At 40.8% G+C, this 12569-nt stretch overlaps 2 protein-coding genes across 5 annotated transcripts in view; one reads left to right on the forward strand and one right to left on the reverse strand.

Annotated features, from left to right (window-relative positions):
- Positions 1–12569, forward strand: part of TANC1 (tetratricopeptide repeat, ankyrin repeat and coiled-coil containing 1) — a 251103-nt gene that overhangs the window by 124008 nt on the left and 114526 nt on the right. The gene's annotated exons all lie outside the window — the stretch shown is intronic.
- On the reverse strand, positions 4727–5855 carry LOC103000335 (RING1 and YY1-binding protein). The gene has a single exon (XM_007192445.3). The coding sequence runs from the start codon at positions 5750–5752 to the stop codon at positions 5066–5068; it is 687 nt and encodes a 228-aa protein (XP_007192507.2). The 5' UTR covers positions 5753–5855; the 3' UTR covers positions 4727–5065.

The following is a 12569-nucleotide window of genomic DNA, read 5'->3' on the forward strand; positions in this document are numbered from 1 at the left end:
ACCAGCTAACAGTTACAGATGGAACCCCTTTTCTGTGCAAGGGTTCTGAGAAATAAAATTTAGGAAACTCTTCCAAGGAGATGTGACTTTCTTTTTGCTTCTCTCACCAACAAAATGCTCCTTTATTGGCCAAAGGTCCTAAGTGGCAGTTAATGAGCGCACCTTTTTTAAAAAATAGAATTTATTTAAGAACAGTTTTAGGTTCACTGCAGAACTGAATGGAAGGTACAGAGATTTCCTGTTGACTCCTGTCCCCACACATGCATGGCCTCCCTCATTGTCAATATCCCCACCAGAGGGTACATTTGTTACAGCTAATGAATCTGTATTGACACATCTTTATCACCCGAAGTCCAAAGTGTACATTATGGTGTTAGACATTCTCTGAGTTTGGACAAATGTATAATGACATGTATCCATAATTGTGGTGTTATACAGAATTTTTACTGCCCCCAAAATCCTCTGTGCTTCACCTAATCGTCCCTTTCTCCCTACCCCAACTCAAACCCCTGGCAACCACTGATCTTTTTACTGTCTCCATGGTTTTGCCTTTTCCAGAATGTCATATAGTTGAAATTACACAGTATGTAGGCTTTTCAGATTGGTTTTTTCATTTAGTAATAGGCATTTAAGATTCCTCCATGTCTTTTCATGGCTTGAGAGCTCATCTTTTTTTTTTTTAGTGCTGAATAATATTCCATTGCCTGGATGTACCACAGTTATTTATCCATTCATCTACTAAAGGACATCTCGGTTGCTTTGAGGTTTTGGCAGTTATGAATAAAACTGCTGCAAACATCTGTGAACAGGTTTTTGTGTGGACATAAGTTTTCAACTCGTTTAGGTAGATAAATACCAAGGAACATGATTGCTGGATCATATGGTAAGAGTGCTTAGTTTCATAAGGAACCAACAAACTGTCTTCTGAAGTTGCTGTACCCATTTTGCATTCTCACAAGCAATGAATGAGAGTTCCTGTGGCTCTGCATCCTCGCTAGCATTTGGTGGTGTTAGTGTTTTGGATTTTGGCCTTTCTAATAGGTGTATGGTGGTATCTTGTTGTTTTAATTGGCATTTCCCTGATGACACATGTTGTGGTGCATCTTTTTGTGTGCTTATTTGCCATCTGTATATCTTCTCTGGTGAGGTGTCTACTAAGATTTGGTCCTTTTTAAAAATCAGGTTGTTTTCTTATTGTTGAGTTTTAAGAGTTCTTTGTATATTTTGGATAACAGTCCTTTCTCAGATATATCTTTTTTTTTTTTAATTTTACTATTTTATTTGTGAAAAAACTACAAGCAGAATTCATAAATAGACATTTCTATTTAAAGCAGGAAAACGATAAAGTGGCTTCTAATAACATAGTCGTGCACATGCCAGTAACAGGAATATATTAACATCTTTTATTTGCTAGACAAGGAGCAGTGTCCAATATAAATTTCCCCCAAACATTTAAGACCTGTGAATTTCTGACCAGTTCACAAAACCACCGACACTTTAGCATGAAGAAAAAAAAACAAACCTAACAGACTGTCAGCTCTAAAGACGTTACAGAGCAGGAACTTCCAAAAGCGTTATACAAGCTGTCTTTCTGGGCAAATGAAAAATATAGCTCGTATAATACATTAACAAAAATTCACAAGGTAAGATTATGTTTTGACATACTTAACAAGCATTCTCTATTTGTCTCCAACAAACAAAGCTAAGGAAATAATGTAACCATCTTTACACAGTAAATTAAGGTTACAAGTCATACACAAGAACAGAACTGCTTGCGCATTAAAAACTGTTCAGCTCCATTGTCATACTCTAAATGTTGGCTCTTAAACCATTTTCGGTTACATACAAGCAAAGGTTATTATATATTCAGCAATTAATAAATTTTCAATAATTTAAGATACGGTAGCTTAAAAAAGTAGACTGAGAATGGTCTTGATAAGGCAGGTGAAACATCTTAGTGGAACTAAACTCACAGAAGCTTCTGCCAATGTTTTGAATATCCAGATTGAAACTGAAAGATTTTGATTAAAATTTTTTGTGGGTATCAAGATGTCTTTACCTTATTATTACTACTATTATTTTTTGAACTGCATGACTCAAGCAGAGCAGGTCAGATAAGCTCTGTGCGCGCGCGCGCGCACGCACGAGTGTGAAGAATTGTGTGGTATTAAAACAAATGGAAACTTGCAAGCGTAACACTGTGCTTTTTTGTTTGTTTTGTTTTTATAACCTGCTTACTGTGCCGCTGAATACCAAGTATTTCTGGTCCTCTTTTAATATGTATCTTTATCATCTACACTAGTGTTTTCACACACTGCCTACTAATTGTAGGGCAGACTGCAAATGCAGAAAGTTACAGGAATTCCATTTCCAGAATACATGCCTGAGGGATGTCATCCATTTCGGAAATCAAAAGCCTGAAGTACCTACCACCGCACTACCGTAACAGAACACACAACAGCAGCTAAAGGATGGGCCCAAGAACATCTGATTGCTGAGACCAGTCCCACCGTGCGCTGCAGTTTCTACCAAAATGGCCATTTCATCCTCTCACCTGTTCTAAAGCAATCCTCCCTTCCTTCACCCCTCCCCACTCTTTAATTTATCACGGAGGCAAAACTGAAAAACCAAGACATTGGCAATGAATCAATTAGCAGCCTCTGAGTAGCTGGTAAACCAGCTTTTCCCACTCATCTCGGGGTCCAATCACTTTACATGAAACTAATTTTGAAAAAGTACACAGTGTTTCTGAACAAAGTGCAAACCAACACTTACTGGTTCCAAAAGCAGTGCAACCCACATGAGTTTGGTGACGTTTAAATTTTTTTAAAAAGTTAATTAAAAAACTTAGCAATTCCTTACACCTCTGGAAAATAAATATGGCTGACTAATTCACCCTCCCTGAGACCCTTAATAAAAGGAATATTAAAACTTTAGAAGGAACGTCTTTGCAATACTCCACTAATATTAAAATGTGGATTTAAAATTCATAGTCAAATCACTATGTATTCTATATCCTGATGCTTATAGAAAGCATCTGATTTCCTTTGGTTCATTAATAAATACTTTAAAAATGTATTTAAAAAGGTAAGTATAGCTTGCATCCCAGATACAAGCAGTATTTTAAAAAGAGGGGGAACATTGTCCATGCATTTGAGAATAGGACCACAGCAACAAATGGCACTGCTTTATCATCTATACCTTTGAGAAGAGAATTTAAATGATGGTACATTAGTGACTAAGGAATAGTTTTAATGTAAATGCGAAAGGAGCCTTCCTGTTGGCTACTCAAATCAAGCTGTTAATTTTTCTGTTTACTTGTTGCCTCCACAGACAGAAGTTACTTCTATTCTTAAGCAGACCAGGTTTTTCACACCAAAATGTGGTGTTTCATTACTAATCTGCTACCCTCCCGGAAGTACCATCAAATAAAGGAAGGTGACATCAAGTTCCCATGCTTGAAATGACTCTCAAGTCTATGAACTCTGCGGATATGAATGTAAGAGTCAAAGAGAAGACAGACCCTAAATCTAAACAAAGCAAAACAGAACATTTTTAAAATGAGGAGGGGTGGATTCATATTAGCGGTCTTTTTTTTCCCCCCCCTTTTTTTGTTTGTTTTTGCAAGACAGTTTTAAAAAAGAGAGAGTGAAAAGAATCTTTTTTAAAAGAGAGTTTACTCAAGCTATCTTAATCTTGAGGAAGAAAAAGATCACAGGCTCGCAGGAAGTAGGCGCTTTCCCTGCAACTCTGGCTGCCAGCACTTCAACCATTTATTCACCACTGAGTTCCTTCCCACAGCAGGGAATTGAGACACGTCTCCCAACACTGAAAAGCTCCATGTGGGGACTGCATGTACTGGTTGATAACCTTTGTTCAGTAAAACAACAAGACTAGATTTTAGGAAAGAAAAAAGAATTCTCACAACTGAATGGGTAGGGTAAGGGAAACGAGGGGAAGTGAGGCAAACAAAGTTCGATTAAACAAAACACCACATGCAAAGTGGAGACAGGGATTTGCTTCTTGTATGGACCAAAAATACAGGTTAGACAGTTTGAATCCTAAAACTAAGAGACAATTTATCAATTTACCTCAGACATGAGTAGAGGTCTGGAAAATGGATGGAATTCGAGTTACAGAATACCACATTTTCATGAATGCTTATGTAAGAACAGCAATGTTAACATGTAACCGTAATTTACACGAATACTTGGCATTCTGGAGCTAGTTTCGTTACTTTTGACTGATCAAAGCCCTCCCAACTAAACCACTTGTGATTTGTCAGTTATTCCATCGCAAATGCAGGCTATCTGGAGCAGTCTTTAATTTGAGATCACATTGTTTAAAAAATATATATTTTTCTATCGTCCAGTACTCTTTAGACAGATGAGAGAGTCAAGTTCCCACGTGGGTTGGAACATACTTCACGTAAGACTGATTTTAACTTAATTTCAGCACTTTCATAGAAGGGACCGTCCCAGATCTGTAACTGTTCAATGTTGAATTCACTTCACAGTGTATCAAGCACCAGCGTTGCCATGGATTGGTTTCAAATAACCCTTTATATATAATTTTATATTTATATATATATAGTTATATCAAAACTGATAGTACATAGTATAACTGGAAGAAAGAACTAAACTTAAAAGGATATGCTGAAAGGATGGAGTCTGTGAACACAATAAATAAAAGCTCCCTCCCCGACTCCCACCCCACTCCCCCCCAACAAAACAAAAACAAAAACCAGTTGTAATGTACATGGAAAATTGTGCACAGCAGATTTTTTTTTTTTTATATAAAAAGTAGATTCAGGAGCACATCCAATTATAAATGATTGTTAGGAAAATCATATAAAACAATGGAATACATAAAAGTGTCAAGAGTAATCGTCAGGGTGCGAAATTCCTTGGGGGCCAGATGCCCATGGCAAGCAGAAATTATCCTGGCAGCATCACTAAGAGGTCGATGTCCACAGAAGATTCTCCAGGGGTGCGAGCGGCATGGGCAGGTGGAGGATGTGAATTTCATACCCTGATTCATAGTTTTCACAACTCCATGTGCAATTTCAGAAAGATTCATCATTCACTGCTGACATGTCGCCCTTTGGCGTGGAGGAGCGGGAGGAGCCCTTGTCTGTGCTCTCCGACCCCGAGCTGCTCTGGTTCTGCTGTTCTGACCCTGCACTGGAGGTCCCTGTGGATGAGGAGGTCGAGGAGGAGCGAGTCTTTTCCTTAAAGTCTGTGATAATGACGGTGACGTTGCCCACAGTCACTGCCAGCTGCTGTGCGGTGCTCCTGTCCACGTTTTTCAGCCGGGGCCTTGAGGTGTGATTCGTTTCACTGGTCTTTGTTGTAGCATTTGCAGACTGTATGCTGTTCGCTTCGCTAGGAGGATCTTTCAGAATATCGGACTTTGGTTTTGTTTTTTTGTTGGTATTTTTCTTGGTAACACTAGGACTAATTTCTTTATCTTTCTCGGGTTTCTCTTTGTCTTGCTTTTCAACCTTCTCCTTCTTCTCCTTTTTAGGGGGTGGTGGAGTGGCATACTGTTGGGCCACTTGCTGTGCCACCAGCTGAGAATTGATCCGAGGTTTTCTGGTGGAGGTGCCTTTCCTCACATCGCAGATGCTGCATTTAAAGGCTTCGGCGCTGTTTCTGAAGGTGCAGACGCTACAATCCCAAAAGCCTTCGTCTGCAGCAGGTTTTGCTTGTCTTTTTGGCCTGGTCGGGCTCTTCTTGTCGCCCATGGTCATGGATGGGCTGTACCCCCGCCCCCCCCAAAGCCGAAACCGGCGCTGCTCGGAGGAGAAACGCCGTCCTGGGAGTCGTCGCGGACCGGCCCCCCTCCCTCCCCCGCGCCCGCCCTCAGCCGCTGGGGCTCGAGCTCCGGCCGCCGCCGACGCCCAGATATATCTTTTACAAATATTTTCTCCTTGTCTGTGGCTCATCTTCTTAGTCTGTTGACATTGTCTTTCTCAGAGCAGAAGCTTTTAGTTTTAATGAAGTCCAGCTTATCAGTGATTTCTCCCATGAATAATACCTTTGGTATTATATCTAAAAAGCCCTTGCCATACCCAAGGTCATATAGCTTTTCTCCTATTTTACCTTCTAGAAGTTTTATAGTTTTGTTTTAAGTCTGTGAGCCATTTTGAGTTAAATTTTGTGAAGGGTGTGGAGTTTGTGTCCAGATTCATTTTTTTGTATGTGGATATCCAGTTATTCCAGCACCATTTGTTGAAAAGACTTTGCTCCATTGTATTGCCTTTGCTCCTTTGTGAAAGATCAGTTGACTGTATTTATATGGGTCTATTTCTAGGCTTTCTGTTATGTTCCATTGATCTGTTTGTCTATTCTGTGCCAATACCACACTGTCTTGATTACTTTAGCTTTATAGTAAATCTTGAAGTCTGCTAGAAGAACTGTGTTCTTCTTCTTCAGTGTTATGTTGGCTATTATGGGTCTTTTGCCTCTCTGTATAAACTTTAGAATCAGTTTGTCAGTATCCACAAAATAACTTGTTGGGGCTTTGATTGAGATTATATTGAATCTGTTGATTAACTTGGGAAGAACTGACACCTTGACAGTATTGAGTCTTCCCATCCTTGAATGTGGACCATCTCTCATTTTGTTAGTTCTTTGATTTCTTTCTTCTGTGTTTTGTAGCTTTCCTCACATAGATCTTGTATCTATTTTGCTCTTTATACCTAAGTATTTCATTTTGAAGGATGCTAATGCAAATGGTATCCTATTTTAAATTTCATATTCCACTTGTTCTTTGCTGGCATATAGAAAATTGATTGACTTTTGTATATTAACCTTGTATCTTAGAACCTTGCTATATAATCCCTTGTTACAGGAGTTTTTGGTCAGTTCTTTCAGATTTTCTACATTGATGGTCATGTCATCTGTGAACAAAGACAGTTTTATTTCTTCCTTCCCAAGCTGTATACCTTTTATTTCCTTTTCTTACCTTATTGCATTAGCTAGAACTTCTAGTACAATGTTGAAAAGGAGTGGAGAGAGGGGATATCCTTGCCTTGTTCCTGATCTCAGTGAGAAAGCTTTTTGTTTCCACCAGTAAGTATATTAGCTGTAGAGTTTTTATAGATATCTTTGTCAAGGTGAGGAAGTTCCCCTTTATTCCTAGTTTACTGAGAGTTTTTATCAAGAATTCGTGTTAGATTTTGTCAAATACATATTCTGCATCTATTGATATGACCATGTGATTTTGCTTTTTAGCCTATTAATGTGATGGATTACATTAATTGATTTCCTAGTGATGAACCAGCCTTGCATACCTGGGATAAATCCCACTTGGTTGTGATGTGTAATTCTTTTTATACGTTCTTAGATTCAATTTGATAGTATTTTGTTGAGGATTTTTTCATCTATGCTCATGAGAGATATTGTTCTGTAGGTTTCTTATAATGTCTTTGTCTGGTTTTGGTATTAGAGCAATGTTGGCTTCATAGAATGAGTTAGGAAGTATTCCTTCTGCTTCCATCCTCTGAGAGAGATTGTAGAGAATTGGTACCTATCTGGGCTTAGTGCTTTCTGTTTTGGAAAGTTATTAATTATTGATTCAATTTCTTTAATAGATATAGGCCTACTCAGAATCAATTTCACTTTTGGAAAAGCCTAGGAGAATAAGTTAGCCACCATAAGTTAGGGACTTGTGAGTCTCTTGTTTTAGCGACTTGTGAGTCTCTTGTTTTAGCTGAGTTGTTAATGATCCTGATAGGTGCCTGTCTCCACCCCAGTCTTGGGCAGGTTGGAACTGTATTCACCTCCCACTTGGTGTGCTTGGTTAAGTTATAGGTGTTTCTTCATCTGGGCGATGGGGGTAATAATGGTGCTTCTCTTATAAGGTAAGTGAAATTGCGATGTATACCGTAAAGCGTAGGGTATGGTACACAAGCTCTCCTTTGGTGCTTGCTATTTCACTGCAACCGTCTGCCTTGGAGCCCATCTTCAACTTCCTTCATCTGACTCAGTGGCTGATTCTCACAGTATCGGTCCTCTTGATTCCCTGTCCGCAGCCAGATGCTTCCCAGTGGAATTTCACCCTCAGATCTGTATGCTTTCTGGCATACATATGTCTTCTTGATGTGCAGCAGGCTTTGTTCCCTGTGAATAGGACATGAAAGCAGCATAACACAGTGACTGACCGACTGTCTGGATTCCAGTTCCAGCTCTGCCATCAACTACTTGTGTTATTCATCTTCTTTTGGTTTGCACATGATTCGTGTGAAGTAATTAAAATTATGTCGTAAAATTGCCCTGTAAAGGAAGCCAGCTCTTGGAACTAGTGATGCAAATGCAGAGGTTTAAGAAAGCAGTAGTTCTTAGCAGAAAAGAGACAATTAGGTAAAGAAAAAAGGTCGGATTCCTGGTGGTGCCCTGCCTCAATAATCTGTGAAGCTCCCGTGAGCTCTTCGTTGAAATGAGAAATAGTGATTCATGAAGCTGATAGAGAGTAAGTGCTCCAAAATGGTTCAAATGTGTTCACTGGGCAGTGAGAGCAAAACTCCAGTGAAAGTTGAGCAGACAACTTATTGTCTGAAGCTAGGCACGAGAACAGGGTTACAAAGTTGCTCCTTACACAGGTAAATGAAAAAGAATGTAAGGCAGAAACATTTGCGTCAGGTTACCCTTGAGCATGCCTTAAATTGCTCATAAATGCTACATGTAGACACAGTGTCTTTGGATGGTACCACCATTTTTCTTCTGCCATTGGGAGATTGTTGTGTTTTGTTTTGTTTTTTGCACCAGGTGAAGTAGATAGTTTGTATTTAGGATGGCGTTGTACCAGAAATTACGTACTTTATACACCAGAATTCCACTATGTGAGAAGCACGTAGGGGCTGAGAGTGGCTGAGGGAGAAGCAGATGTTTGTGTCTCATCTTCCAGAACCATCCCCCATCTTGTAGAACACGTGTAGTTGAATGCAAGTGAGGTAACTCTGCTCCACTGTAACGCAGGAGGGGAGTGGCATCTGAGAATGCAGAAAGTGTTATGGACACTTCTGTCTCAGGCATTTTGACATTTCACAGGGACTCTGGATGTTGACGGTCTTCAGTAATCAAAAGAAAATATACGCCTGTTGTACACATCCTGGAGTCTAGTGTTAATATTTGACATGGAAACTAAAGGTCTTGGCGGTGAGGCTGCCAGGCTAGGAATCTCCTGTTGTGTCAATCAAAGAATGATTGTCGACTTTGAGCTCTTTAGCAAAAATTCAATAACTTTATTAGAAATAATTTACTTTTACAAAATAATTTACAACCTTTTTTTCCACTTCTACAGTTCCTATTAGAGCCAGATGTATTCTCTAAGATTTGAATGAGTGTGTACATGTTCTCATGTACACATTAAAATATGAGTATATGCATGCAAAAGATTTGCAGAGTCCATGATTTGTTTGTTTGGGGGTGTTTTTGGAAGTTGTGAGGTTTAAGCAGATCTTGTTTGCATTAGATAAGCTTGAACTTCTGTACACTCCGCCTTTTCCCTCGCTGCCTTCTAGGTGGAGAAATTCTATCCAAGCTATGTGGTGTTGTGGGAAGCTTCTGGCCCTAAAAGACAGACAGACCTGGGTTCAAATCCTGTTCTCAGTAGCTGTGTGTCCTTGGAAATTACTTTGCCACTTCTCTGATTCTTGGTTTCCTCATCTGGGAATGAGAATGAACTACCTACTGTATTGGCCTTGGAGAGGATAGAGGGAATGCTTGACAAGTGCTTGGCTCCTAAAACCCCCACAAGAAACGCTTCTGCTGCCCCTGATTCCCGAGAGCGGGTAATTCGCCCCTCTTTCCCTTTGTTGGCCTCTCTCCTACTTCTTGTTTTGGCTTCAGTCTGGTTTTCTGACATGGACAGCAGGGAAAGCTCCACTGCCTCAGTGCAGGGACCTGTAAAGTCTAATTGTTGACATTTGGATATGGGTTTGTTAGCTCTGGTCATGGTTTTCATCTCCTGTTGTCTGTGCTGCTCCCGACCAAATGCCTTGTTTATTCTTGATCCTATTGTAGCTCTTATTGAAAGTGATAAAGGTCAACCTGTGAGAATGCAAGTAACCATGTTTTGGAGGAGTGTGGAAAGCAGTTCCCAAGGAAGCAAACTGGTGCTAAAGATGTTGTGGGTGAGAGTAGGGAAACCACCCAGCATCTGTGTGTTGTCTTGAGGTGACGTTTGCTTCCGCCCGGCTGTACAGGATGCCTTGGAACGGCCACCTGAGCCCTACAAGACCCTCAGTCAGGAAGAAGTGGTGTCACAGTCCAGACCAAGGACTTGATATTAACTTGATGTTAAGTTTTACTGCATATTTTTCTTAAGTTTGTGGTGTTTTAATAAGCAATTGAGGAATAACAGGTCCTTTTAAGGCAGGAAAAATATGACTGTAGCTTGATACCTGCCAGTCATGTGACTGACTCACACTGTTGCTTGTAGATTTCTTCATGATACACAGAAAGGAAAAAATAAAGATGTGTTGAATCCCATGTGTTTTCCCTGAAACGAGAAAGGAACGTCCTAGCAGACTGCTTAAGAGAATCACATTTTTAATTTGCATTTGGACACCTTTTCATTATTTTTGTGGTTCATGTTCCACATTTCTTCCTTTCATACTGGCAAGTCTTAGTTTGTGTGCCCTTTCACCTTTATTTTTTATGCACTAGTGCTCTTCTGAGCTCCTTCTTCCCCAGCTCTCCTGGACTTCCTGGCAGCTAAGCTGGCAAGAGATTTTTCAAGGCTTCCTTCTTAAGAGGACACTGTGGGTGGATGGGACTTGGGACTTTTTTTGGTGGTAAACTTTATTTTTCCAAGTGGCTTCAGAGGCACTCTGAGTTACTTCCATCCTTCCTTCACTCAGTGATTTCATGAGGTTCCATAAACATTTGTTTTAAGGGGTTTATTGAGCATCAGCTACGTGTTGGGCTCTGCTCTAGAGATGAGGTAGATATAAAGGTAAATACATGCTCTGGCCTTAAGATTTGGGGGCCTCCCAGTTTAGTGAGAGAGGCAATAACTTTTAAGACACTGTGGTGTCTATAAAGTGCTGTGACCACACAGAGAAGAGCAAGCATCTCTTGGGGGGAGTTGGCAACATTCCAAGCGCAGGTGACATTGGAGGGTGGTCTTGAAGCATGAGTTAGGGGTTACATGGCAGACAGGGATTGGGTTGGGTGGGAAGACTGCCCCGTAGGGGAAGAAGAACCCTGCATGAAGTCTGGACTGGCCCGCAGTGGCTGGATCTCACACAGCATTATGGGACAGGTCGCATTTGAGGACCAAGGATGGAAGTACAGTGGGGCCGGGGAGGATTTGATTCTTCTGGCAGTGTTGTCTTATTCTTTTGACTGTTTTTAAAATAGAGGGATGAAATAAGTAGATTTGAGTTGGGACAGTAAGTATTTATTTTGTACAGGCCATCTTGGAGTAGAGGAGACTGGTTGGGCCTCTTTTGTAGTGATTCAAAGGATGTATAGAAGCTGAAACCTTGGCAGTGACAGAGGAGGAGGATGGAGGGAGGTGGAGGTCCATTTGAGAAAATTTTAGGAAAAGGAGGTGGGTCCCTGTAGGTTGTGGTGACCCATTTGTACATGAGAATTAGAGAAGGAAGAAAAGTGCAAAATGGGCCAGGGCTTGTGAGCCCTTTTCATATCATGGCACATATAGGAAATATTTGTCCAGCAGTGGGGTAAATGGACTGTCCCTTGTAGCACTGTCCTGCAGTCCACAGAGCTGGGGGATCTACATCCCAGCACATCCTGTAACAAATTCTTTGCACAGCAATTGGGAAGCTTGCTAAGGTCTCTAGCTTGGGTTTCTAGATAGATCTAGATTCAAAAACTTTTTGCTGCACTAGTGGCTTTATTCACATTTTCCCCCTATTGTTACGGGGTCTCCAAGGGGAGTCATTATTTTCGTGTTTTAGGTAAGGCTCTGACAGGTGGAATTTCAGCCCCGGTGCTGGGATTCCAAGTCATGTTGTCTCTGTACAGCCACAGGCATAGGTGCTGGTGTAATTAATGACAATGTGGAACACAGAAACAGGTTGGCCAGGTGGGGTGGCGACTTTGAATACCTCTAAGCTTGGTATTCTGCAGAGATCCTTGCTTGTGAAGAGCACCAGGGAATTGGAGATGCAGAGCCTGAGCTCAGATCACTGGCCTCCAGGGAGGAGGAAGGATCTCAAGACATGGCATCTGTGGCAGATGCTTGGAAGTTCAAGTATGATAAGGAATGACAAGCATCTGTCAGCTTTTGGAAATAGGAAAACAGCAGAATCAACAAACTCTTTCTGTCAGGGGTAGATAGTGAATATTTTAGGCCTTGAGGGCCATACGGTCTGTGTTGTGACCACTCACATTTCACTGTAGCACAACTCAGCCACAAACAGTTCATTCATGAATGGTCATGGCCATGTTCCAGTAACATTTTATTTATAAAAACATGCAGTGGGTCAGACTTGGCCCCTAGACCATAGTTTGCCAACCTGACTTTTGCCTTAGAGGAAAGGAAGGGGAGAATGGAAACTTAGTATTTATTCAGTGCTTACCATGTACTAGACC

This window comes from Balaenoptera acutorostrata, chromosome 8 (assembly GCF_949987535.1).
Source record: "Balaenoptera acutorostrata chromosome 8, mBalAcu1.1, whole genome shotgun sequence".
Taxonomy (NCBI): Eukaryota; Metazoa; Chordata; class Mammalia; order Artiodactyla; family Balaenopteridae; genus Balaenoptera; species Balaenoptera acutorostrata.